The sequence below is a fragment of the Rhinoderma darwinii genome, chromosome 2 (genome assembly GCF_050947455.1).
Source record: "Rhinoderma darwinii isolate aRhiDar2 chromosome 2, aRhiDar2.hap1, whole genome shotgun sequence".
NCBI classification, from domain to species: domain Eukaryota; kingdom Metazoa; phylum Chordata; class Amphibia; order Anura; family Rhinodermatidae; genus Rhinoderma; species Rhinoderma darwinii.
The window spans coordinates 401038172-401065501 of NC_134688.1; the positions used below are offsets into that span (position 1 = coordinate 401038172).

Here is a 27330-nt window from a genome sequence, read left to right on the forward strand (position 1 = left end):
AGAAACAATTTACCTATTTGAGGAAGATGTTTAAATATATCACTGAGGAGGAAGTTGCAATGAGGAAACCATAAAGTAAGTCTATTCTTAGTTTCAGGATTTTATTTCACAGTATAATGATCTGTATTTTCTTCTACAGTATAGAGATGCTTTATTTAACTTCATGGTTGACGTGTCAGTTTTTCTTGGTGCCAATAAGACTCGAGCCGAATCTGATATGAAGGCATTAATTGATCTGGAAACAAAAATTGCTCAGGTAAGAACAAGTAATAGTTATTTTATACATAACAATATCTTTACTAATGTGAGCCAACTCTACTTTACATACCAACAGAAAATTTCCATTGCGTCTGCGCTTTATACAAATAAATCTACCTAAGAAGGGGTTGTACAATATGACCAAAACTTTGAATTGATAAATGATAACAAGAAATTATTGATTAAAATTCTTTGATTTGATATAGAGATAAATTATCCATTATTTACATGGTGGCAACATATTTTGGAGAACTAAACAAAGAATTTACGTCATTATATTAGCCCCTGTCCCTATTAGGCACACAGCATTACACACATGCTAGGGCCAATTGTATAGTCAGCCAGTAAGGCTAAGAATATTTTTGAGAAGTGGTATCAAAGAAACCAAACATGCAAACATGGAGCAAACTTTTTTAAGATATTGGATTGATTTTTGACAGTGTTCCAAAGCAGCAGTGATAACTATTGAGCCAATGTGCCACCAGTTTATATTCCATCTTGCACTCTATTTTAAGTTTACTGAATTGTAATTGTCATAATGCACATTACTATTGCAAACTATGTATAAATATAATAATAATAATAATAATAATAATAATAATAATTTTCCAATAGCCCAGCACCACATTTAAAACATTCATATTTATTAACTGGTTTTAATAGTCATTAAGACACATTCTGGAAGATTGTGATTCAATGTGAGAAGCTATTCTGCTGAGGACACTGCTAAAAGACATTACTTAGAGGTCATTCGGTAAAAATGGATTGAGCTAAGCGCATCTCCTCTGTCACAAGAATTAAATCATACATAATATGCCTTTAAGTGCGTTCTTATGTTCTGCTTATGGTTGTAAAAGTAATTCCCTATTACCCTGAGCTTTCATGCTTCAGGAGAAAATCATGTTCAAATCACAGCTCCACATATAATTTGTTAAGATAAGACAAAATTATGCGTTTCCAAATGTTAGAGCCCATTTTCAAATCTTACGAATCAGACTATGATGTTATAATGAACGTTCTAGCTGTGGTGGAATAGAATTAGGATGTCCTGGATGGAGGTGAGAGATAGACTGGCCTATAAGAGACCAATTCACTGTCAATGGTTATGTCCCCATACCTTTGAGAAATTCTAATGTAAGTGTGTGGAGAATGGTTTCCCAAATATTTATGTTGCCCATTTGGGATTCAGTGCCTGGCTACTAGTTTCATCATATGGCCATATCCCGTATAATAGTAGCTGATGTTATGTGATGGCTTCATTGGATGGCGCAAGGCTCTCCTTGACAGGTGGGCCTCACACATTAATGTTTGTGGCATTCATTGCCCGAGCTTCACACTTTTTGAAGACCATAAGAATGCCCTGGTAATGGATACAGTCACGTGATTGTGTATAACATGACAACTATCAGTTACGTTGATATGGATGAACTCGCCCCTGGTTTCTGTAATATTATTTATGTGGCTTGTGGCAGTACTGACTCTCGGAATAGGGGCACGACTACCTACACATGGACTACATTAGTATGTGAAATAACTTTTTATGGTAGGTATTGAGTGCAAATTTTATAAAACCAGATAACCCATTAAAGTTTTTTGTCTTAAAAAAATATTTTCCAATGTTTTGCTGACAATGATTTGCTTCCACAGTGCATGCCAATGTCTTCAATAGACCATTAACATTGACAGATAAGGTTTTCTATAGCTAAATAAATAAATTCTGATGCTGGGAACAATAGTATTGAAATAACAGAATACTCATAGACAGTTTCAATTCAGCTTTTTTGCTATTGTTGGTGATAACATCAGACCTGAGTTGCTCCCGTTGATTTTCATAGTACATAATGTTCACTTGTGTAAATAGAAATACAAGTTAATGCTAATATAAGCAATTTATATCTAATTTATTGCATCAATACACAAATATAATAAAATAAGTCTACAATCACATTTTTTTAATCAGAAATACAAGAATGAATTGTTGAAAAAAGAGACGTCTGAACAATTAAACCATTAAAGAGAACATTTCACCGTCCCATACATGTACAGTTGAGTGCAGCATGTAATAGGCAGGGCTTCACAAACACTGTCTCACTTGAAATCGTTTTTCTAACTTCCTTCATTATTTACAAATCGGTGCCGTTATAATTGCCGCCTGATATGTAAATAAGCCCCTGAACTGTCAATGGGGTGTTTCTGCCTGACCAAATGGCGTGATCTCTTCGCTCTGACACTGTCCAATCAGCTACAGACAGTGTCAGGGCGGCTTGCTCTGTGTTCCATCCCGCGAGAACACACACAAACTGAGGGAGCGCTCTGTGTTTGTGCAGCCCTGCCTATTACGTGCTGCACTCTGCTGCACATGTATGGGCAGGTGAAAGGTTCTCTTTAATCCTAAAGATGATGTATATCTGTCCTGCAGTCTTTTCTTTTTTTTTTACTTTCATTTGCAAATATACTCATGTCCTTCTATTAATATTAGGCTGCTATATAGTAATCCAAATAATATGTTATTCATATAACCCTTTGAAAATCATGGTGATTATCGAGTATTGTGTTTTTTAATAAACATTTATACTTACATAGATCGTACATAAGACATATGTCCATCAAGTTTAATGTTTGCAATATTTTGATAGAAATATTATGAATTTGCATTTTTCATGGTATACTGTATGCCAATAAGTGTCATTTAAGAGATAGTATATTACCAACTCAAGACAAAAGAATATTTTATTCTAATTTGGAGAGAATTTGAAGTATTTAACCTTTTGCTATTTTAGATTATTGTACCCCATGAAAACAGAACTAGTGAATCTATGTATAATAAGATGAACATCTCAGAGCTGAGTTCTACAATCCCTCAGGTATGTTACTAGATCTGTTTTCTTCTTTTAGAATAAAATTAATATTCATGGAATTGGAGAAGATTTTCCATGAACTATTAGATATTTAAAGTGGTTATTTCTTTATAGTTATTTAGGAATTTCCACCACAGACCCAAATTATATTTTTACCTATCAATCATTCCAGGACCTTCCTCAGAAACAATTGTCTGGTATCTTGCGACAAATGTCGAAGAAATGTGAGATGCTAAACAGCAATTTTTTGCATGGTGGTATTTCCAAAATACACCCAATTATTTTTGCATCGATCCGCTGTGTGTAGAAGTTCTTTTGTTTTCTTGTCATTGTGAATTAGGATCCTACTTCTGGAACCACAACTTTTTACACAGATTGTCCAGGAGCTACATTACTTTCATGTTATTGCAACAAATTCATATTTTCTCAATTTCACTTCTTTAGTATCAATTTAGGGCATATTTATCAGTGTCTTTACGCTAGTTTTCAGGCCAAATGTCATATTTATGAAGAACCTATAGCCCTTTTACATACACATACAAATGTTTGGGGAAAAAGTGGGCAGGGCTTCAGAGTTGCACCAAGTGTAACTCATTTATGTGGTGGAAAAAAATGGCAGCTCTAACCGGTTGATAAATCATCGCAGTGTTGCATGGGGGAGAGATACTGAATTGCCCTCATATGTATTACACTTTAAAAGCAACAGTTTGAAGTGTGAACATTAACACCATACATTATCTGGCCAAAAGTATGTAGACACCTGACCATTCCACCTATATGAGCCTGTTGGACATTCATTCCAAAATTATAGGCATTCATTTGGATTTGTTCCCTTTTTTGTGTGAATATAACTGCCTCCACTCTTCTAGGAAGGCTTTTAACAAGATTTTGGAGTGTGTCTGTGGGAATTTGTGCCCATTTATCTAGTAGAGCATTTCTGAGGTCAGACACTGATGTTGGACTAGAGGGCCTTGCTCACAGTCGGCATTCCTATTAATTCCAAAGGTGTTCGATGGGGTTTAGATCCGGGATTTGTGCAGACCACTTGAGCTCCTCCACACCAAACTTGCCAATCCATGTCTGTGGACTTTGCATTGTGCACAGGGGCACAGTCATGCAGGAGCAGGAAAGGGCCTTCCCCAAACTGTTCCCACAAAGAGGAAAGCATACAATTGTCCAAAATGTCTTTGTATGCTGAAGCATTAATATTACCCTTCACTTAAACTAAGAGGCCTAGCCCAAACCCTTAAAAACAGCCTTGGACCATTATCCAACAAATTTTACAGTTGGCACAATGCTTTCAGTAGGTAGCATTCTCCTGACATCCGCCAAACCCAGATTCCTACATCAGACTGCCAGATAGTGATGTGATTCATCACTCCAAAGTACATTTTCCACTGCTCTAGAGTTTAGTGATGGCATACTTTACACCACTCCAGCACACGCTTGGTATTGGGCATGGTGATCTTAGGCTTGTGTACAACTGCTTGACCATAGAAATCTTTTTTATGAAGCTCCCAAGGCACAGTTCTTGTGCTGATGTCACTTCTTGATCCACTCTGTAGTGAGTAATATATCAAAGGATATGCAATTTTTACGCTCCATGCACTTCAGAAATTTGGTGTCCCTGCTCTGTGGTCTACCGAATTGTGGCTGAGCTGTTGATTTTCATAGACGCTCCCACTTCACAATGATAGCACTTACAGTTGACCGGGGCAAATCTAGCAGATGAGAAATGTCAGAAACTGACTTGTGGCAAAGTCAGATCATGTGACAGCGCCACATTTAAAATCGATGATCTCCACAGCACAACATATACTTTTACCTATGTTTGTCTATGTTGATTGCTGTGTACTTGATTTTATGCCCCTTTTTTGGTGTCACTAAATCACTTGAACCCAATAATTAGGAGGGGTGTCTACATACTTTTGGCCATATTGTGTATATCTACTATACAGTAGATTACTTAAATGTGACTCATCACACAGTAGTATATCAAACAGGAGTTAGGTTTTGCCATATGTCTTTACTACCTTATAGGGGTTCTGTACTTTAATCAAATGATACCCCATTGACAACTTATTAATATACAGACCTTCCTATTTCTGCCTCCTCATTCCAATCTCAGGACTTGCTTAGAAACAAAATGTGGTGGTAGAGATCCAGGAGAGCATATTTTAAAGGACTCATCCAAGAAGTGAATCTCCTATGTACAGCGCCTTTAGCCATGCACATATTTACCACTGTTTTCCCGTAAGACGGATCGGTGTAGAAGCAGACTATAAACAGGGTATATATCAGTTACCCCCTGTCCCAATGCTGACGAAGCATAAGTGTTTTGTGAAAGTGTCGGACCATTTTAATATTAGATATGATGTTTTGTAATTAGGTATATATTTTAATATCATGTATATGATTGTATAAGAATGTAGAAAGAGTTCTTTTGAAAATAACCATTTCCTTGGGGCGTTTGTATTTTCTCAGTTTGACTGGCTAACCTTTTTGAAGAAAGTCATTGACTTCAAGATGTATCCTCATCTCAAAGATATTGATTCTTCAGAAGAAGTGATTGTCCGGGTGCCACAGTATTTTAAAGATCTGTTTAGAATACTAGAAAATGAAGATAAAAGGTATAATTTTCATTCTTTCTGTACAATGGCAGTTTATGAAACAATTCACAAGCAAATATAGTAAATAAGGATTAATAAAGATTTTTTATGTTAAACAATATATTAAAATGAATGCACATTCTGTGGATTTTTAAAGTGAAAAAAATTAACAAATTCTCTGCAGGGAACATACTTAAATATTCAATTTTTTAATGTTTTTTAATGCACCATGTCACGTACATGAACGTAACAGCTGCCAAGGGGGAAGTATGGAGTGTGCTCATGGACTGAGCATGCTTCATACTGAGTGGGTGTCAGCTGTATGTTACAGCTGACACACACCACTGCAACAGGCGGAATCGAAGATCACTTTGATTCCACCCAGTTAACCATCTAGATGCCGTGGTCACCAGCGACACGATCACAGGGTGCCGATGGTTGTCATGGTAGTCTGTGGGCCTAATAAAGGTAGTACTCTTTGAAGTACTCTTTGTACTCCTGTAAAAGTTTAAAAAAAAAACCTTTTCCCAAAAGTAATGTTAAAAAAAGAAAAAGTAACATAACTAGTATCACCATGTCCATAAAAAAAAGTCTGAACTATTCTAATATAACATTATTTAACCCGCAAGGTGAACGCCGTATATATAAAAAATGCCAGAATTGCTGTTTTTGGTCACCCTAGCGACCTAAAAAAAATGGATTAGAAAGTGATCAAATAAGTCGCATGTACCCCAAAATGGCATTAATAAAAACTACAGCTTGTCCTGCAAAAAAATAATCTTTCATACCACTCAATCAACAAAAATCTTAAAAAATTATGGGTCTCAGAATGAGGCGATACAAAACTATTTTCTTTTAACAAATAGTTTTTTTTTTTGTAAAAGTGCTAAAACATAAAAACTATATAAATTTGGTATCTTTGTAATCGTATCAACCTGTAGAAAAAAAGTACACATGTCTAGGTGGAATCGCTGTTTTTTGCCCATTTCACCCCATAAAGATTTTTTTTCAGTTTCCCAGTACATTAATTGGTACATTAAGGTGGAGAGAAGAAACAAAATGGACAATAATCTGAAAATTGTCTGTGTCTCCAAGGAGTTACAGAAAATCTGCCACCAAAATAGTATTTTATGATAAATATATTCTGCACTATGGGTGGAAGTTAACAACGTTTCTACCCTAGTTTTCTGATACTACTAATACTGTCTTAAATTTAGACATCTTAAAATTAGATCAGATGTGCTGAATTGATCACAGTGGAAAAATGCTGGATGGTAATTTTGTAACAACTTTAGACACTTCTATCTCATTTTATACCGACTCTGGGTTGGCTTATTTTAGACCACATTTTTGTGCCGAACTCTTGGTGCAATTTGGTACATCTTAGACACACTCCCTTTGACACTAGGCCATGCCCCTTGTCGAGTTATAAAAAGTGTCTAAAGCACTTTAGCGCAAGTTGTGTGCACCAGAATTTTAGCTTCATTTGAGCCAGACTTCTGGCGAATTTGATTAGTAAATCTGCCCCAGTGACTGCAGCTGTCCTGAAATGTATGTATATTAACAAAATGGCTGCTGATGAATATTTATCAGCGTTTCCGCCCTTGTCCAGCCCTCTTAGAATATAAGAATTAGCAGCTTATTGGTCGATTATGTGACCTTACATACTTTGCTGAACTACAGATGTAGCCATCTTTATGTTGACTCTGATAGCTTCCTGCAGCGTGATATCACACCACAAAAGCCATTGAAAAAGTCAAGATAAAGGATCTTGCCACCGTGTATTTAATGCGTTAAAAGTCAAGATAAAGACGGCTATATTTCTATACTGCATTTTATTGGTCAGAACCCTCACTGCGGCCTCCAACCCCTAGGGTATGTTCACACATGGCAGATTTGTTACAGAAATTCCTGCAACTGAAAAATGCGTTCCCTACATGGGAATGTGGAAGTTGTTTTCAATATGTTAATAGATTTCTGAAGGTTCTAATTAGATTAATGGGATTGTTGCAGAAATTTCTTCAACAAATCTACCGCGTGTGAAATTACCCCTCAAACACTAAAAAAGTCAAAGATTTAATTTATCTAAATGTCCACCAGGGAATATATCAGAAACTAATACTAATTACACCTCAATAATTAGTAACAGATACACTTTAATTTTTATTTTCATAGTGGAAAAATGTAGATTAACTTGCTGGATTTTGCGGCATTTTATTGTAAATCTACCCCCCCCCCCACGCACCTTCCAACCCCACAAACACTCCCTCCCCCCCATATACACGCACGCACATCTTACCTGCTGTGCTGCCATTCTTCATCAAAATGGCGCCGACTTTCCACCCACAAACCAGCTTCTCTGCTGGTCACTGTGAACTGCGCATGCCACAGAGCATGCGCAGTTCAGTCAGAACGGCAGAAGAATAGGAGATAGTCGGCTCCCGACTCTATTTCCTATGCCCTGTAGCTGCCATTGGGATTTATGTTACTGGCAAAATTTGCTCGATATGTTCAGTATTTAATTGTGAAAAACACCAAAAATTTGCGAAAAATTGCAAAAATTAGCATTTTTCTCAATTTAAATGTATCTGCTTGTAAGACAGGCAGTTATACCACACAAAATTGTTGCTAATTAACATCACCCATATGTCTACTTTAGATTGGCATCGTTTTTTGAACATCCTTTTATTTTTCTATGACCTCACAAGGCTTAGAACTTTAGCAGCAATTTCTCACATTTTCAAGAAAATTTCAAAAGGCTATTTTTACAGGGGCCAGTTCAGTTGTGAAGTGGTTTTGAGGGCCTTATATATTAGAAACCCCCAAAAAGTCACCCCATTTTAAAAACTTCAGCCCTCAAAGTATTCAAAACAGCATTTAGAAAATGTCTTAACCCTTTAAACATTTCACAGGAATTAAAGCAAAGTAGAGGTGAAATTTACAAATTTCATATTTTTCTGCAGAAATACATTTTTAATACAATTTTTTTTATAACACAGAAGGTTTTACCAGAGAAATGCAACTCAATATTTGTTGCCCAGTTTCTGCAGTTTTAGGAAATATCCCACATGTGGCCGTAGCGTGCTACTGGACTGAAGCACCGGCCTCAGAAGCAAAGGAGCACCTAGTGGATTTTGGGGCCTTATTTTTGTTAGAATATATTTTAGGCACCATGTCAGGTTTGAAGGGCTCTTGCGGTGCTAAAACAGTCAAAATCCCCCAAAAGTGACCCCATCTGGGAAACTAGACACCTCAAGGAAATTATCTAGGGGTACAGTGAGCATTTTGACCGCACAGGTTTTTTACAGAAATTATTGGAAGTAGGCCGTGAAAATTAAAATCAACATTTCTTCAAAGAAAATGTAGGTTTAGCGATTTTTTTTCTCATTTCCACAAGGACTAAAGGAGAAAAAGCACCGCAAAATTTGTAAAGCAATTTCTCCCGAGTAAAACAATACCTCACATGTGGTAATAAACGGTTGTTTGGAGACACGGCGTGGCTGAGAAGGGAAAGAGCGCCATTTGGCTTTTGGAGTTCACATTTAGCAGGAATGGTTTGCGGAGGCCATGTCACATTTACAAAGCCCCTGAGGTGACAAAACAGTGAAAACCCCAAACAAGTGACCCCATTTTGGAAACTATACCCCTTGAGGAAATTATCTAGGGGTATAGTGAGCATTTTGACCCCACAGGTTTTTTGCAGAAATTTTTGCAAGTAGGCTGTGAAAATGAAAATCTACATTTTTTCAAATAAAATGTAGGTTTAGCTAATTTTTTTTCATTTCCACAAGGACTAAAGGAGAAAAATCACCATAAAATTTGTACAGAAATTTCTCCCGAGTAAAACAGTACCCCACATGTGTTAATAAACGGCTGTTTGGACACACGGCGAGGCTGAGAAGGGAAAGAGCGCCATTTGGCTTTTGGAACTCAAATTTAGCAGGAATGGTTTGCGGAGGCCATGTCACATTTACAAAGCCCCTGAGGGGATAAAACAGTGGAAACCCCCCACAAGTGACCCCATTTTGGAAACAACACCCATTGAGGAAATTATCTAGGGGTATAGTGAACGATTTGACACCACAGTTTTTTTGCAGAAATTATTGGAAGTAGGCCCTGAAAATAATAATCTACATTTTTTCAAAGAAAATGTAGGTTTAGCTAATTTTTTCTCATTTCCAGAAGGACTAAAGGAGAAAAAGCACCACAAAATTTGTAAAGCAATTTCTCCCGAGTAAAACAATACCCCACATGTGGTAATAAACGGCTGTTTGGACAAACGGCAGGGCTTAGAAGGGAAAGAGCACTATTTGACTTTTTGAGATCACATTTAGCAGGAATGATTTGCGGAGGCCAGGTCACATTTGCAAAGCCCCTGAGGGGACAAAACAATGAAAACGCCCAAAAAGGGACTCCATTTAGGAAACTACACCTCTTGAGGAATGCATCTAGGGGTGTAGTGAGCATTTTGACCCCACAGATGTTTCATAGAATTTATTAGAATTAGGCAGTGAAAATAAAAACAGTCCTTTTTCTTCAATAAGACGTAGCTTTAGCGCAAATTTTTTCATTTTCTCAACAAATAAAGGAAAAAAAGAACCCAACATTTGTAAAGCTATTTCTCCCGAGTACGACAATACCCCATATGTGGTCATAAACTGCTGTTTGGGCAAACCGCAGGGCTCAGATGGGAAGGACCGCCATTTGGAGTGCAGATGTTGCTGGATTGGTTTCTGGACACCTGTGGGCCCAAAACAGTGGAAACCCCCCAGAAGTGACCCCATTTTGGAAACTACACCCCTCAATGCATTTACCAAGGAGTGTAGTAAGCATTTTAACCCTGCAGGTGTTTTGTAGAAATTAGTGTGCGCTCAATGTTGCAGAGTGAAAATGGGATTTTTTTCCATAGATATGCCAATATGTGGTGCCCGGCTTGTGCCACCATAACAAGACAGCTCTCTAATTATTATGCGGTGTTTCCCGGTTTTAGAAACACCCTACATGTGGCCCTAATCTTTTGTCTGGACATATGACAGGGCTCAGAAGTGAAGAGTACCATGCGGAGTGGAGGCCTAATTTGGCGATTTACAAAGTATTGGTTCACAACTGCAGAGGCTCAGATGTGAAATAATAAAAAGAAACCCCTGATAAGTGACCCCCACTATGGAACTGCACCCCTCAAGGCATTAATTAAGGGGTGTAGTGAGCATTTTCACCCCACAGGTCTTTTCCATAAATGAATGCACTGCGGATGGTGCAAATTAAAAAAAAATATTTTTCCCTAGATATGCCATTCAGTGGCAAATATGTCATGCCCAGCTTATGATGCTGGAGACACACACCCCAAAAATTGTTAAAAGGTTTCTCCCGGGTATGACGATGCCATATATGTTGAAGGAAACTGCTGTTTGGGGACGCTGCAGGGTTCAGGGCCGAGGGAGCACCATTTGGCTTTTGGAGAGCGGATTTTGCTTGGTAGTATATTTGTTTGAGTATTGCTGGTGTTTTATAATGTGGGGGTACATGTAAGCGGGGCGGAGTATATAAGGGGCATAGTCAGGTGGTATAAAAAAATAAAAATAATCCATAGATGTGTGTTACGCTGTGAAGCAATCCTTTCTGCACAGGCCGGTGTCGCACTGATAAATGGTGTCATTTCTTATCCCCCTTTTGGTCCACACTCCGCGCCTTTGTAGTTTGGGGAATTTTGCTGGGAAAGTATTAGCCTGGTATAATACGGGCACCGTCGCTTCCAGCGGATATGTTTGGGCTCTCCCCTTCCTGGTTCCCTAATTTTAGGTCCTTGATAAATCGCCTCTTGAAACAGAAGAAATGTTCCCCTCGGGCACAACTGCATATTTTTTTATTTCCTGACTTATTGGAGCCATAACTAATTTTATTTTTCATAGACGTAGCAGTATGAGGGCTGGTTTGTTGCGGGACGAGCTGTAGTTATTATTGGTACCATTTTGGGGTACATGCAACTTTTTGATCACCTTTTATCCTATTTTTTGGGATGCTAGGTAAACAAAAAAACGCAATTCTGGCACAGCTTTTTTTGTTTTTTTTATACAGCGTTCACCACGCATTATAAACTACATGTTAACTTTATTCTGCGGGTCAGTCCGATTCCGGCGATACCTAATTTATAGCACTTTTTTATGTTTTACAACTTTTTGCACAATAAAATTACTTTTGTAAAAAGAATGTATTTTTTCTGTCGCCAAGTTGTGAGAACCATAACGTTTTAATTTTTTTGTCGACGGAGTTGTATGAGGGCTTGTTTTTTGCGGGACGAGCTATAGTTTTTATAGGTACCATTTTTGGATACGTGCGACTTTTTGATCACTTTTTATTGTAATATTTGTAGGGCAAAGTGACCAAAAAACAGAAACTCTGGTAACGTTTTTTACGGTTTTTTTTTATGCTGTTCACCGCGTGCAATAAATAATATAATATTTTGATACCTCCGGTCGTTACGGTCGTGGCGATACCAAATACATATGGTTTATTATTATTTTTCAATAATAAAGGACTTGATAAGAGTAAAAGGGGGATTGTGTGTTATTTGATTACTTGAAACTTTTATTGTTTTCAAACCTTTATTTTTTGCACTTTTTTTTACACTTTTTTATACTTTTTTTACACTTTTTCTCAAGTCCCACTAGGGGACTTGAAGGTCCAACGGTCAGATTTTTTTTTTTCTAATACATTGCACTACCTATGTAGTGCAATGTATTAGATCTGTCAGTCATTCACTGACAGCAAGCCGTTTAGGCTTCGCCTCCCGGCGGGGCCTAAATCGGCTTCCGTAATGGCAGAGCAGGAGACCATTGTGTCTCCTGTTGCCATAACAGCAGTCGCCAGTCCCGATTGCCTGTCAGGGCTGGCGATCTGCTTGTAACTGCTACGATGCAGCAATCGCTTTCGATTGCTGCATCGAAGGGGTTAATGGCAGGGATCGGAGCTAGCTCCGGTTCCTGCCGTTACAGGTGGATGTCAGCTGTACAGTACAGCTGACTTCCACCGCTGATGACGCCGGATCAGCTCCTGACCCGGCGCCATCTTGCCGGCAGCTACGGAAGCCGATCAGGCTCCGCCGCCGGGCGGATCTTGACCGGCTTCGGTGCTAGGCAGACCGGGAGGCCAGTATTAGGCCTCCGGTTGCCATTGCAGCCACCGGAACCCCGGCAATTTCATTGCTGGGGCTCCGATGAGCTGCAAACACCTTAAGTGCAGCGATCGCGTTTGAGCGCTGCACTTAAGGGGTTAATGGCGGGGATCGAAGCTAATTTCGGTCCCCGCCGTTACAGTCGGATGTCAGCTGTAAGATACAGCTGAGATCCGACGATGATGGCACCGACTCAGCTTCTGAGCCGGTGCCAAACGTTTGACGTACATGTACGGCATTTTGCGGGAAGTCAATGCTTTCCATGACGTACATGTACGTCAAATGTCGGGAAGGGGTTAAATAAAAAATTGAAATAAATAAAAAACACATCAAATAATATAACATTTTTATGACACCTTTCCTCTAAGCAGGGTCGTAGGTATATGAGGTGCAGAAGTAGCAGTTGGAGAGATCTGCCCATATGGCTGGCCTAAAGGGAACCTGTTACTATCAATTCACGTATTGAACTCTACTCAACCCTCGCTGGCTGCTGCTGTGAAAAGTTCATTGGCGTTATCCCCTCTCCTAAACTCCAACCATAAATAACGGTCTGCAAATATTTTGCGCCTTTTATGGTAATAATCCATCAGTCTCGTTCGTTCCTCTTGCTGGTGACAGGTTCCCTTTAAGCTAGCCTTACATAAAATGACAGTTACTGGGGAGGAGGCCTCCACCAAATTGTATGCCCAGGGTTATCCACCTACCTTGATCCATCAATGGTCTACACTTAATAGTCTTAGGCTCCTCTAAGCGGCTGACTAAAGATCTGAAAATAAAAACAACTAATTCTCCAAAGTGGTAAATAAATGGGACTCCCCTTTAAACCATTTTTTCAGACTGAAATCTCACATTCCTTTTTATATAACAGTCATGTATACCCTTGTATTATTTATATGTGTATGAGTTATTGTTTTCCGTACATTTTATGGGGCACTGCTATCACAAGTATTCCGATTTTCTGCCATTACTCATTTTCACCATTATAACTTATGACACCTTAGCTATAAAAAACACTTTTCTAATACCAACGCCCAAGGCAACATGGAGTTGACTGATAATAAGATGCCTTTTTTGTCTTGACGACTATAAACTATTGAATAGTAATAAAATACCTGAGTGAAATAAAAGAGATTTTTTTAAGCACAAACCTACTTCCCTTGAGCAATTTTTGATTGGTGGCTTGTGACAGCTCTAAGAGGCGCTGGATATAGGACACTTAGCTGTAGATTAATAGAAATCCACAATCTCATCAGATGTCAGCACGACGTTTTTCAAAGCAAGACATTTCATTTAAGATTAAAGGAATTCCTGTGAAGACTTGAATTATTTCCTTAACAATGTATGTAGCTGCGGCCATCCAGGGGATAAGACACAATAAAATATCCCAAACGGCTGCCTCTAACTCGGGATCCTATTTTGTGAGCACATGCTACTGCCGTAAACATATTTTTACAGTTAAGCGTAGTATTTGCCAAGTCATTTTGGAAATAAATAATTTCTATTTTTTAGAAATGCACCTTCTCATGGCACTAAACAGATATTTCATGTAGTCCATTTTCTTCCTGTATCAGGGAAAATATAGGCTGTGACGAATCTGCAGACCATTCTATACCACCCTCTATGCTGTGAAAATTAATGAAAATTAATGTCATCCATTTGTTTTGTTTTTTTATATGTCATTTATCTAGCAATTTGGAATGAGAAAAAATTTGATGAATCTTCCTGTTGATTTATGGGACAGAGAGGCATTAGATTGAATAATCAAAATCTACTATAGTACAGGACAACAGCCTACAGCCCAGATAAGATTAATGGAGCCGGAGTAAAAAATGCACTTATACTGTATTTATATAATATGATACAAATGGCCAAATGTCGGCTTAGCACTTTAAGCAGATGTTTACATGGATTCCAAAATGTAAGCACAGGCATAAAATAATAATCAAAATTGGGTCCCCTTGTAATGCGGGGTTCACACCATCATACCCGTCCCCCATCATAGGGCAGTAGCCTGGTATGTTCAACTTTTCCAGTCCCATTTCTTTTAGAAGTGAAATATGACTTGACCCTTGACAAATTTACCTATCTCTTGTTTTCTAAGGGTGGGTTCTGGAATCCCGAGAAAAACTATAATTTTCAGAAATTAAATTAGGATTTTGCCGCTGCTTTCACTCAATACAATCCTGCAATTTCCACAAGAATTCAGCAAATAATAGGTCATATGATGAATTTTAATATCTGCTGCATGCCCTAAAACCTGCACTGATTATTTTTTTTTGCACTGGGGCTTAGAATCCCGTTCACTAACATCAATTGTTATGGAATCAACCCTGAGGCTGGAGTGACTCTGGAGAGGGAGAGACCTCGGCAGGTTTAAACTCGAGGCGGATGGGGTTGAGGCCAACCTTAGTTTGAGCCACACTACTCCTTCTCTTATATGACCCTATAATAGCCACAAGGGGTACCTCTATAGCATGGTCTATCTTACGAGATGTATATCATGATCAGGAAGTGTGATCACAAGTACATTTCTCTCCTCCATACAGTACTACTATGTAAATTAAATATTTGATGTTATCACTTACTATTATAACACTGTAGGTTTTCACATCATAGAATTTTAGAATATAGAGCATTATGCAAAAAACGTCTTTATATTACTAAGGGGGAGTTCACACTGAGTGTTTTGACACGTCTTTTGATGCGGAAACTGCGACAAAAAACAGCCGAAAATGCTTCCCATTGATTTCAATGGGAGGCAGAACCGACATACCCTATCTTCAGGCGTTTATGTCTCTGAAGTCCCATTGACATTAAACGGAGGTGCTCAATGGCCGTGGGCAAAAAACGCTCTGAAAAACGCGACAAACGGCATGCAGCAGATCAAAATCTGCCTTCAAATTCCAGACGGAATTTTGAGGCAGATTTTTCTGCCTGCAAGATACTCTGTATGAAAAGGGCCTAAGGTTAGAATCAAACATGCAGTTTTGTGTCAGTTTTTGATGCAGTATTTTTTTTTACCAACGCCGGAGTTACAAAAGGAAAAAAGGAATAGACGAGAGACTGATACATCTCCTCTCTTGTATCCACTCCTGGCTTTGGCTTAAAAAACTGCATTAAAAACTGAATGTGTCGGCAGATCATAGATTATCCTTTACATTATATTCTTTGTTTCTTACTTATGTTTACATAATTTTTTACAAAATTAGGTGACTCTATAAAATAAAAAATACTAGATATGTGCTTGCACATATTTGTGGTCATTTTTGGAGGGATGCAGTAATTGGGAGGACTTTTGACTTACAGATAACTTTATTATATTATATGTATTAGCTGATTTTTCAATTATACTTTTTTTTAATTGAATTTTTTATTTTATTTTACCTCAGAGATATCCAGGTCTACTGGAAGGTCATGTAAAGAATGCATAGACAGATCGCTGTTTTTTTTTTTATTACACACAAGCCTTGCTTACAAAGCACGGGAAAATAAAAATACAGTAACAGAGCCTTAATGTACATCATCAGTTTAGTCTCTCACTTTATTTTAGTAAGAATATGCTTAATTAATAATAAACAACATTTTTTGTACTTTTTGAACAGCTTCACCTAAAACAAAATACAAATGCATTACTATAAGATGGCATGAAAACAACAAGATCCCTATATGTTGTGAAAAGAACTAAGCGAAAATTATTTGAGTAGTGTAATGTTAGGCTGTGTTACATCATGAAATAGCGTTTTTCATGCTGTTTTTTTTTTTTGGGGAGGGCTATAACGCATCAGCCAGTGGTTAGTATAATGTCAACAGTAAAATATGTGAACGTCTACATACAAAGCATTTTAGTTTGTGGTGTTTTTGGGGTCAGTGGGCTTTTTATTAAAACAGAATCACTTTTTAATGCAATTTTTATAGGCTTCTCAATATAACTACAAGTGGATCTGTAAGTAAAATGTTAGCAGCATATTATAAGAATAGTTTCACTATAGCTGAAATACAAAACGGCACAAAAAAAAATACTGAGGTGTTTGCATAATAGCAAATTAGAAAAAAATACAGCGGACTCTTGCTTTGCTTTTTGAGGCCGTTAAGAAGAGGGTTGGAAGAGGCGGGTAAGCGGCGTGTAAACATAAGTCCACTTTATATGTTCTAATCAGCTATTATTAGGGGCGTAACTAGGAATGACTGGGCCCCATAGCAAACTCTTGACCGGGCCCCCCCGGGTGCCACAAGCAGCCCCCCTTATAAATAGTGCATGTATTTGGCTGTCGCTATCACCGGGGCCCCAAAGTAGCGTCACTACCGCTGTAGCAGCCATAACGGCTGCTAGCGGCGCCACCAGGCATAAGGGGGGCGTGTCGGCTGGCGGCACAGTCCCCTTCAAGACGCGGGCCCCGTAGCAGCCGCTACGGCTGCTACCGCGATCGCCACTGGCTATTATGCAATTAGAATAAAAAAAATTTGCGGAATGGCATAATAGTTCAGCAGACCTGGCATTATAATATACCGTCTTTAACTAAAGCGTATGACAGATCTTCTTTAAATAATTGCCCTATTTGTACTGTAGCTCAATATGCTGTACTTTGTAATGTAGAACTAGCTTTAGCATATGCCATAAAACTCAAACTATTGTAGTCACTTATACTAAAATTGTAATTAACAATACAACTGCAAGAGCCCAGAGAGCATTTTATTGTTATGATCACATTAGCTTACATTGTTTAATTATATCAGTCCGTGTTATCCACCTAATAAGATTCACAGTCTATCCTTGCAGGCGTTGCAGCTCTGCTGCTAAGCCTTTATGTCCACAAGTGGCCAGCAAGTTGTTCTGATGCCACTGTGAGCAAATGTATTGAAGATTGTAGTTATTGCTATGTAAAGCCAGCCATGTGCATGAGATAGCTGTGGAGATAATGGTGGAGTCGAGAGAAAAAAACAGTCGACCGGAAGGTCACTTCAATGGAAAAAAGGGAAAAATAATCCAACATGCCTGAACCCTCTTTCCCCTGATGGCAGAGGGACAGTTGGAAAGTCCCCATAAACATCAACCAACTTTTATGTCATGTGCATGACCAGTTCAAGGCTCTGTTTATACTGACATAGATTAAAAAGATTTAACTGGGGCCTCTTCTGTTGCTGGGAACACCACCGCAATCCCTAACCACCTGGGACATGAGAACTTTAAGCTTTATTGTCCCCTACCTCCTTGATTCCAGGGTTAATTAACCCGTTAGTGACCACCAATACGCCTTTTAACAGCGGCCACTAACGGGCTTTATTCTGATGCATATGCCTTTTTACGGCACTGCATCAGGATAAAGTAAACAGAGCAGAGAGCCGTCCAATCTCCCTGCTCTCAGCTGCTAGAGGCAGCTCAGGGCTGGGGGCGTCCCTGCTCTGCCGTGTGAGATCGATATAAGTATCGATCTCATCCGTTTAACCCCTCCGATGCGGTGCACAATAGCGTGCACCGCATCTGAGTGGTTTTGGAGACAGGGAGGGAGCTCCCTCTTTCTCCCACCGACACCCGGCGATACGATCGCTGAGTGTCTGTGTCTCCAACGGCAGCCGGGAGCCTAATAAAGGCCCCCAGGTCTGCCTGGAGCGAATGCCTGCTAGATCATGCCGGAGGCATGACCTAGCAGATGCCTGTCCGTTTTAATACAAAATTGCAGTGTATTATAATAGCGATCGGAGAATCGCATATTAAAGTTCCCTAGTGGGACTAGTAAAAAAGTAAAAACAAGTTTAATAAAGGTAATTAATAAAAAATTTAAAAAAAAATTAAAAACCCAGCTTTTCCCCTTACAAAATGCTTTACTATTAAAAAACCAAAATAAAGTAAAAAAGTTACACATATTTGGTATCGCCGCATCCGTAACGACCCAGACTATAAATCTATTACATTATTTAACCCGCATGGTGAACGCCGTAAAAAATGTAATAAAAAACTATGGAAAAATTGCTGTTTTCTGTGAATCCTGACTTTACAAAAATGTGATAAAAAGTGATCAAAAAGTCGCATCTACTCCAAAATCGTACCAATAAAAACTACAAGTCTTCCCGCAAAAAAAAGCCCTCATACAACCGCATCAGCAAAAAAATAAAAACGTTACGGCTCTTCAAATATGGAGACACAAAAACAAATAATTTTGAAAAAAAAGCGTTTTTACTGTGTAAAAGTAGTAAAACATACAAAAACTATACAAATTTGGTATCGTTGCAATCGTAACAACCCGCTGAATAAATTTATTGTGTTATTTATATCACACGGTAAACGGCGTTGATTTAAGACGCGAAGAAGAGTGGCAAAATTTCAGGATTTTTTCTATTCCCCCCCCAAAAAAAGTTAATAAAAGTTAATCAATAAATAATATGTCCCCATAGCTGTGACAGGATAAATAATAAGTCAAAATGGTGCTATTAAAAAATACAACTTGTCCTGCAAAAAACAAGACCTTATACGCAAAAATAAAAAGGTTATAGGTCTTGGAATGCGACGATGGAAAAACTTAAAAAATGGCTTGATCATTAAGGTTTACAATAGGCTGGTCATTAAGGGGTTAATCACACCCTTTGTTTACGAACATTAAAGGGCCTGTGGAAAAGGGATCATTGCACCGATTCTCACAGGTTCTCACCACTTATCAAAATTGGGGATACATCCAAACTGGACTTCCTCTACAGTATTTATGCCCTTGTCTAAGCTACTGTAAAGCTTTGGTGGCAACATTTAGGCTGCTTTTCTTCAGTTTGGTCAAAGGCTCTGATAAAGCTTAAAGCTTACCTATTGTTTGTGTGACTCTTCAGAATAAGATGTCGTGTGTGTACACGAGGAATTTCTGGCCATTATATGACTTGTGCATGGCATTTTAACCAGTTTTACCCTCCGTATGCTCTAGCTCTACTAAGTTTTGCCTGAGCTAGGGGGAAGGGACTAGCTGCTATGATGTCTCCTATACATTGCACACAGATAAAAGAGAAGATCAAACTCTCCTATCTCTCAGTAGCACACCCTCAGAAGCGGCAACAATATGGAGGAGACTATACAGCAGTAATAAACAGAGTAGCTGTGAATTCAGCAATGGGGTGAGGTATAACACTAAGTAGAAGCTGCAGTAGTATCTCTGTATGGCTCTGCCTCTGTCTCCCTCCATCAGCTCTTTCCTCTCCCCATAGATTTCTTTGGGCAGCATGTAACCTGATCCTTCAGTGAGCTTATAATCTATCTGGTCTCTCAAGATGGATTTTAGTAGTGAATTGAGAGTGAGTGACTAGTGCAAGAGGCAGGGGGAGGGGGAGAAGTGGCTTATAAGTGGAAAAAATGGGTTTTTCTTTAATAAGATATATTACAAATTTTCTTATATACGCTTGTACTATTGATTTATGCAAAGCTTGCTGAAAGGTCAGTAACCATTCAATGGAGTAATGGTACGGTTTATATAGGCATAAGACTATATGTGAGATGCTGTTATATGTAAATTTTTGCACATACGTTAGCACCAAATGTGAGTAAAAACCAGATCTAATCATAGAAATTCTCAAAAATATTCACCTGCTAATCGGTAAAAATATATTATGTTATAATAGACTAAAAATTATATAATTTTGGAATAAATGTGAATTTTCTAGATGTTCATATAACTCGGATTTGTTATTTTTACAGGACTATTGCAAATTACCTAATATGGAAATTTGTGTATTCAAGAATTCCAAATCTCAGTAGGCGTTTTCAATATAGACAACTCGAATTTATACGGGTAAGATTATGTATATTCTATTCATCTGTATTTTCTAAAGAAATATGTCCTTATATAAACCTTGGAAAGCTGTTATAGATTTTAACAATCTGCAAGAAGTTTGCTGTGAGACTCTGCTTTTTTTTATCTTCCTTTTTGGCTTTTGAGATGAGTTTATATATTACACAAGTTTTGAAACTTATGACAATATTGGGTTCATTTCATTGGAGCCAACAGTCTAGAATTTCTATGGACAGTCTAAGATTTTAAATATTTGGAAGTTCTGAGTTACTGACCACAAATATCCCACTTCTAAATATGTTAAAGAGGATTTCCACCAAAACGTAAAAAATTTGTGGCTGCAATTTTTGCAAAATTGGGAACAGGAAGTGCGGCCATATTAATTGTCACTTCTCAGCAACTGATGACAAAATGTTAGAGTGCATTCATTTATATCAGTTTTATCCGTTCAGTTGCATATTTTTTGCTTTAGCTGGACACAACTGATGGAAAAGTTGTCCGCTTTGTTCACCTGTTTGGAGTACAGTTTCTTTTTCCGGCTTGGAGGGATGTGCAGTGACTGATGCCATAGTAAACTATCAGTTTGGTCATCAGTTTCCCTTCAATGCTTTTTTTGTAGTATGCCAGAGGGAATAGAGACTGGAGGGCCAGACATATGTAAACCAACCTACCATGTTCCCTCAAAATAAACATGTAGAGTAGCTAATACAAATGTGACAACCAATAAGGATGCACTTTCTGTTGACACTTTTGCAAAAATCTCACCGTAACAGAAAAAATACAATATTTCTGCTATAACTCATGAATTACTTATATATAGCCATTTTTACATTTGGTGAAAATCCTCTGTAAGGCTGGGTTCAAACTGAGTTTTTTGCGGGCAGAAAATATGTCTCAAAATTCCGTTTGGAATTCCGTTTGCTCTGCCTGCATGCCAATTTTCATGGCTTTTTCGCTGCGTTTTTTGCCCGCGGCCAAAAACCGCTGTGAAATACGCTTCTTCTGCCTCCCATTGAGGTCAATGGGAGGTCAGAGGTGTAAATGCCCGAAGATAGGGCATGTCCCTTCTTTTTCCCGCGAGCCGTTTTTTCGCTAGCGGGAAAAAAAACGCCTCCACCTTCCATTGAAATCAATGGGATGCATTTTTGTCCGTTTTTTTGGCGCGTCTTCCGACGCGGTTTCCGCTTAAAAAAATGTGTAAAAGAACTCTGTGTGAACTGGCCCTAACAATCATAGTGCAAGCTTTATCAACTAGGTTTTTGCCACAATGTATTTATATTCTATCATTAACAGTCTCCTTATATATTTACTCTCACCGTCTTTTCAATCTGATTACATGGCTTTACAAAAATGTTTTTATTTTGCAGGTTCTTTTAGGTACAAATTCTTTAGCTGCACGCTGGGACAGATGTGTCAATTATATTGAAAATGCTCTCCCTTACGCTGTAGGAAAAATGTTTGTGGATTCTTTTTTCCAAGAGGACAAGAAATTAATGGTACTGTTCAATACATGTATATATATATATATATATATATATATATATATATATATTTATTTATTTATTTATTTAAGAAAGGGAGTTGACTTAAGCCGAAGTCAGCAGCAGTGAGCAGTCAAAGTCTCAGGAGATTTTGACTGCTCTGTGTGACTTCTTGCTTCTATGCTTGGAGAGTCCACTGTGATGGCTGGGGGAGACTGTGAATGTGCAGCTGTGTATAGAGGGGAGATCTCTGCTCCTATCTTACTTCATGATGGATATAGTTATATTAGCAGCAATATAACATGGATTCCTGTGTATTATGGATCAGCAGCAGGAGGAGGTTAGAAGAAGCAGCAGACATTAGAGAGGAGAAAGCTGTGACAGGATTTACTGTTGCTTTTTCTAGTCTCCTCCACCTGCTCCCTGGCTCTCTGTGTATGTAGTGATAGACTCAGATTAACACTTTACAAGCATCTGTATCCTACTCCTCTAGCAGATTAACCATTTACAAGCAGTTGTGTCCTCCTCCTCTAGATGAAAATCTGACTAGATAGCTGATAAGATAACAATATTCTGTATGAAGTAAAGTTCAGGCTCCTGGCTGGAGTGGAGTCAATTTTTTGCCTGATTTGCGTTTCATTGATTTGTCACCCATTAGGATGCATTGGAGATTTATTTCACCAAATTTAAGATTTGCTTTTGGTGAATTTTTTAGAAAAATAGGCAAATCTTTTGTCTTATTGTATTCTATGGACCAGCAAAATTACAGGTTAGCAAAACAGACAAATTAATTTGCTCATCTCTAAGCTGGGCCAGAACTAAGCACAAGGCACAAATTAAACATTTAGGTCCGGCATAGAATAAGCTCCTCCCCCACACAGTCACTTCCTCTCAGAGAAGAAGAGAATCTCCTGATATTTAGACTTCACTCTGCCGAATGATAGTAGAAACTATGTCCTGTAATATTGAGGAAAATCCGCTGTTCTGCTAAAGAGATATATATATGAATTCATTATTATTATTCAATTTACTGTCACTTTTTGAGTTTTTCTCCGAACCGATGACATCTTTAAAGGGCACCATTAATGGGACAAAAGTTGCATATAAATCACATGTAAATGACACATACAACTTTACGCAATGTTTAAAGCAAGATATTATGCTCCAGATGTTTCACATTGACAGTCGCCATGTAGCCCTAGCTGCATGATCTTTTTTTCTGTATGTTTTTTTAAAATGTATATTATTGCACTTGTTTTTCTATAGCAAATAATCGCATAATCCTCTGCATACTTTTGCCCAGGTGTTGCCGCCGTTATAGATACATTTGAATGCAGCCTCATTACAGCCATCTTAACCGGGCTAAAGATTGCTGTGTAGAAATGATTGTAAAACACCCACCTGACTGGGATTCTGTGGGGAGTTTAAAACCCCTCAAAATGCCCTCTTTATCACAGGATTGCTTCTGCTTGTAAAAAGGGCATTCCTGTGACAAAATTATAATATGGCATTTTCATCTATGGAATTCCCTATTGCATTCAATAATAAAGTTGAACTTACACTTATTTTTTTTAAAAGTGTATTCCAGCCGTGGAAATGTATCACCTATCCACAAAATAGAGTAGGTGATTAACGTTCAATCGATGGGGGTCCCAGCAGTTAGATAGAGACTAGTACCCCCATCCTTCCCCATCAGTATGTCTGCAGTGGGGAGGAGTTATATGGAGCGGTGGTCAACCATGTGCACTGCCACTTTAAATAGCTCTAGGAGAGCTACAGAAACAGCTGAATGGGAGCAGATGTGCTCATTGAGAGGGATAGAGGACTGGGGTTGTCCCTTCCAGCCACTGGTAAGAGAGTAACAGTGGTCACCTGTGGATAGGTGTTAAAGGGGTATTCCATCTGTGGCATTTATAATGTCCAAACAGTCTATTGATATATGTAATACTTATTTAGGATTTTGTTGTAGATTTCTACATAGTTTTGGCTTGGTAATCCAAATTATGTTCTCTAAACTTTTATCACTGGCTGCTTCTCTTTTTGAGAATGCACAGTCAGTTTTCATTAGAGAATAAAAACTGTATTGTTTCGATTAATGCCAATTGCACGCAAATGTCAATGTTTTGGATATTTAAAGCAGAGCCAAAAAATTTTAATATGCTGACAGATAACTTTTCATGGTTCTAGCCAATAGATGTGGGTTATGGAAATAGCAGCGCTGTGTGCTAACAATGTAATTCTAAAAATATATATTTTATGGAAATATTTCTCTAGGTTCGATGAGGACAAAAGTACAGTAAACCAAACCATATTCACTACCATGTTCCCTCACACATTCTCCTAATTCTTTGTGATTCCATGCTCTACATACAGAGTTATTTTATAGAATATTTTATGAAATTGCATAAATAGCAATTCATCAATTTTCTGTTACTGAACCAAATCCCCAAATTCTCCAATAAGTTGGTTTTTCAGGATTTCATTAAAGGGCTATTACAGTTTTAGCAAATAATTTTATATTGATAAGTTCTGCAGTTTTCTTATTTTCTTTTTGTACCAATGCCGCATGGTTTTTAAGATGATTTTCTATCACTAAATAGCAACCTTTGTTTACTTCCAGATGATAAAAATCTGTTCTGGTTATGTGATGCTCACACAGTTGCCGCCATAAGAGAGCTCTCATAACTGTCCTGTAACTGTATAATGATAGCAAACAGAAATCTTGAAAACTGAGGAATTAATTCCCAAAATATATTAGAAAATTGTATAATGTTTCATGATCTAATCAATAGGCTTAATTAGCTGAAACCAAAATACCTCTTTGATATTGCACTATTGATTCAATTAAAGGGCTATGCCATAAATGTCTTAAATGGGAATAACCCTTTAAAGAGGAAGTGTCAGGGTTTTTATGCTGTCCTGTCTGAGGGCAGCATAAAGTAGTGACAGACATGCAGATTTCAGTGGACTGTCACTTAGTCCGTTATCTTTAGTAGTTTAGGAGAATTTACATATTATATTTGCAGCGTGTGGCCAAATATAACATATAAATTCTCCTAAACTAATGAACATAACTGACTAAGTGACAGCCCACTGAAATCTTCATGTCTGTCACTACTTTATGCTGCCCTCAGACAGGACAGCATAAAAACCCTGACACATCCTCTGTAATGCCACTACATCATTATTTGCCACTGTTGCTTTCTCTATAGAGGATCCTGAAATCACGACCTTTTGGGATAATTTTAAGACCATATCAAGAAACACTAATATTTATATGTATATATATATATATATATACACATACATATATATATATATATATATATATGTACCTGGAGAGGTTCAAGTTGGACTATGCTGTATTTTCAAGACATGCTTTTTCTGACATACCTGCTTGTGAAGTTGCAAGCTGTGAGTTCACTGGGCGTTTACTGTGACCCTCTACCCTTCCTTCTCTCAAGGCTTGTGTGTCCTCTCCCTTAGTCGACCATATACATAACCTGTTCTGAGCACAGTTGCAGCCACAGTTTTTAGGAGGAGGTTAGCATGAAGCAAGGGGCTGAGGTAGGGGCATTGACTGGGCCCCTAAGTCTGGGGGGCCCGCAGAGCCCCCATTGCCACACAGCGTGATAATGATAATGATAGTGATAATGATTTAATACATTTTCTGTGCCATGGCATCGGCACTTCCTGGTTATAGTGTACCATGTGACCGTGACGTCATGTGAGGGGTGTTCCAGCCAGCGTGAAAGAGCCGGTGCGGAAGATCCTGGAAGACTCCAGGTGAGCTGCAGAGGGAGCTTGTAATGTATATGTATTGTACTGCCGGTGTTTGCGTTAGAGGGGGGAGAGGGGGGCCGTTAAATTACATCTCCCCTCCTCCACCTCTCTCCACCGCAAACTGCACAATGCAATACATTACAAACTGTGCGTCGTGACCCCCTGGGGGTCATGTGAAGACCTCCGGGTGGTCGCGAGTCACTCACTGAGGTCCCGGTTGCTGTTGAATTCAATGCTGGAGCAAGAAGCTAACGGCTCCTTGCTCCAGCATTCACTGTGCCTTAAACCATTAGCGTCTCGGCACAGACAGGCGCGATGTAGTGACGTCATCGCGACAGTCTGCGCCGAGTCAGCACAGGCCAAAGGAGAAGAAGTATCTCCACCACTCGGCATGGGATCAGGGTTAGGTAAGTAATTTTTATTTATTTATATTATGCACATATGGGGGGGGGGAGTATTATACTGTGTTGGGGGGCTGATAAGGCGAGGGGGCATTATACTTTATGGGGGCTGATATGAGGGGGGCATTATACTGTATTGGGAGTTCATATAGGGGCATTATACTGTACAGGGGGCTGATATGAGGGGAGCATTATACTGTATGGGGAGCTCATATGGAGTGCATTATACTCTATGGGGGGCTGATGTGAGAGGGCTTATATGGGGGGAGCATTATACTGTATGGTGGGCTGATATGGGGGAGCATTATACTGTATGGTGGGCTGATATGGGGGAGTATTATACTGTATGGTGTTATGATATGGGGGAGTATTATACTGTATGGGGAGCTGATATATTGTATGGGGGATGATATGAGGGGGCATTATACTGTAAAGGGGGCTGATGTGAGGGGGGTTTTATACTGTATGGGGGGCTGATATGAGGGGGGCATTATGCCATATGGGGAGCTCATATGGGGGCATTATACTGTATGGGGGGTTTTCTATGAGGGGGCGTTATACTGTATGGGGGCTGATATGAGGGGAGGCTTTATAGTGTATGGGGGGCGGATATGAGGGGGCATTATACTGTATGGGGGGTTTGATATGAGGGGGGGGGGGTGTTATACTGTATGGGGGCTGATATGAGGGGTCATTATACTGTATGGGGGGGCTGATATGAGGGGCTCAAGATACTGTATGGGGGGCTGATATGATGGGGGCATTATACTGTATGGGGAGCTGATATGGGGGGGCATTATACTGTTACTTGGCATTATACTGTATGGGGGGGCCGATATGAGGGGGCATTATACTGTATGGGGAGCTGATATTGGGGGTATTATACTGTATGGGGGGAGCATTATACTGTATGGGGGAGCTGATATGGGGGCATTATACTTTATGGGGAACGGATATGGGGGGCATTATACTGTATGGGGCAGCTATGTGGGCATTATACTGTATG

The 27330-nt window shown here is 38.8% G+C and overlaps 1 protein-coding gene across 1 annotated transcript in view; it reads left to right on the forward strand.

Annotated features, from left to right (window-relative positions):
• PHEX (phosphate regulating endopeptidase X-linked) overlaps nucleotides 1-27330 on the forward strand; it is a 239938-nt gene that overhangs the window by 99849 nt on the left and 112759 nt on the right. The window contains exons 7-11 of the mRNA XM_075850790.1: nucleotides 140-256; nucleotides 3039-3122; nucleotides 5601-5746; nucleotides 20566-20659; nucleotides 22027-22155. Of these exons, the coding sequence (XP_075706905.1) occupies nucleotides 140-256; nucleotides 3039-3122; nucleotides 5601-5746; nucleotides 20566-20659; nucleotides 22027-22155 (570 nt within the window). The remainder of the gene's footprint in view (nucleotides 1-139; nucleotides 257-3038; nucleotides 3123-5600; nucleotides 5747-20565; nucleotides 20660-22026; nucleotides 22156-27330) is intronic.